The sequence below is a fragment of the Limulus polyphemus genome, unplaced genomic scaffold (genome assembly GCF_000517525.1).
Source record: "Limulus polyphemus unplaced genomic scaffold, Limulus_polyphemus-2.1.2 Scaffold10591, whole genome shotgun sequence".
Lineage (NCBI taxonomy): Eukaryota > Metazoa > Arthropoda > Merostomata > Xiphosura > Limulidae > Limulus > Limulus polyphemus.
Window position 1 is genome coordinate 12,868 of NW_013676201.1, and position 1,688 is coordinate 14,555.

The 1,688-nt window shown below is 33.2% G+C and overlaps 1 protein-coding gene across 1 annotated transcript in view; it reads left to right on the plus strand.

Moving 5' to 3' along the window:
* LOC111083665 (Down syndrome cell adhesion molecule-like) overlaps window positions 1-1,688 on the plus strand; it is a gene marked incomplete at its 3' end in the record, with an annotated part of 16,546 nt that overhangs the window by 11,238 nt on the left and 3,620 nt on the right. Inside the window, exon 2 of the mRNA XM_022380314.1 lies at window positions 407-682. Coding sequence (XP_022236022.1) covers window positions 407-682 — 276 coding nt within the window. The remainder of the gene's footprint in view (window positions 1-406; window positions 683-1,688) is intronic.

Sequence of the window (1,688 nt, forward strand, 5' to 3'; positions counted from 1 at the left end):
TGTCACTACCGCTCACTTGACTCAATGATCTGTCTCTATCTCTCTATCTGCTATCCAATTCCGATTAATTGTCTCGCTTTATCTGGCGCGCTTATATACAGGAATAGAGGGCGTCTAGCAAATAGTGGATTATTCGTGATGTTCCTCGATCCTTCTAGAAACTCATCAAGTGTTACCACGTGACTTCCGCTGTCGTAACATATAACTGAAATACGATCAACCAGTGTGTCCTGTCGTAAATTCAATAACAAACCCCGAACAATAACTTTATAAAGCAGTACACACTGACTTTGTAGGACCTCATATATTTATTAGTTGGTTGACATATATTACACAAACTTTGTTTTCCGTTTTGCAAAGTAAACTGTACGTGACTATTATGTTGTTGTTTTTTTTCTTGGTTAAGCCCCTCTAGTGGCAGTGGTACGAATTACCACTGATCATCAAGAAGTAGAGCTGGGGTCCTCAGTCACACTCTCGTGTGAAATTAGTGGATACCCAGTGCACCGACTGGAATGGCGTCACAACATGCGCCCTCTGTCGAGCAACGGTGGTATACGCCATTCGGGAGAACGAGCTATCCGGCTGCGTTCGCTAACCAAAGAAGATGAGGGTGTTTATCAGTGCTTTGTTTCAAACGACGTGGACAGTGGTCAGGGAAGCCAAGTCCTCGTGTTAAAATGTGAGTATTTTAACCATATTTAACACCGTATGAAGATTTGATGACAATATTTATTTGTGGTGCTGTGTTCGATAACCGTGCAATGTGTTCCTCTGTCCTTTTTAAGGGAAAAGCATCAATTAAGCAAATCTGTCAAGGGATGAATATATTACCTAAAAATGGCAATTAAAATAACAGGACGTACTACAGTTTTAATTACTTTTAAATAGTTCTTTTCAAAACACATTTCTTTGCTCAAGTTTTATAAAACTGTTTAAAATGTTCAGTTTATAAAGAAATATAGAAGTGTCAAGTTTAGGAAAAAACAAACTGTTTAATTTGGAGATGTTCAGTTTATAACAAACCACTGTTTAATTTGGAGATGTTCAGTTTATAACAAACCACTGTTTAACTTGGAGATGCTCAGTTTATAAACAAACAACTGTTTAATTTGGAAATATTTAGCATATAATCAAACAACTGTTTAATTTGGAGATGTTCAGTTTATAAACAAATAGTTGTTTAATTTGGAGATGTTCAGTTTATACACAAACAACTGTTTAATTTGGAGATGTTCAGTTTATACACAAACAACTGTTTAATTTGGAGATGTTCAGTTTATAAACAAATAACTGTTTAATTTGGAAATATTTAGCTTACAAACAAACAACTGTTTAATTTGGAAATATTTAGTTTATAATCAAACAACTGTTTAATTTGGAGATGTTCAGTTTATAAACAAATAACTGTTTAATTTGGAAATATTTAGTTTATAATCAAACAACTGTTTAATTTGGAGATGTTCAGTTTATAAACAAATAGTTGTTTAATTTGGAGATGTTCAGTTTATACACAAACAACTGTTTAATTTGGAGATGTTCAGTTTATAAACAAATAACTGTTTAATTTGGAGATGCTCAGTTTATAAACAAACAACTGTTTAATTTGGAAATATTTAGTTTATAATCAAACAACTGTTTAATTTGGAGATGTTCAGTTTATAAACAAATAGCTGTTTAATTTGGAG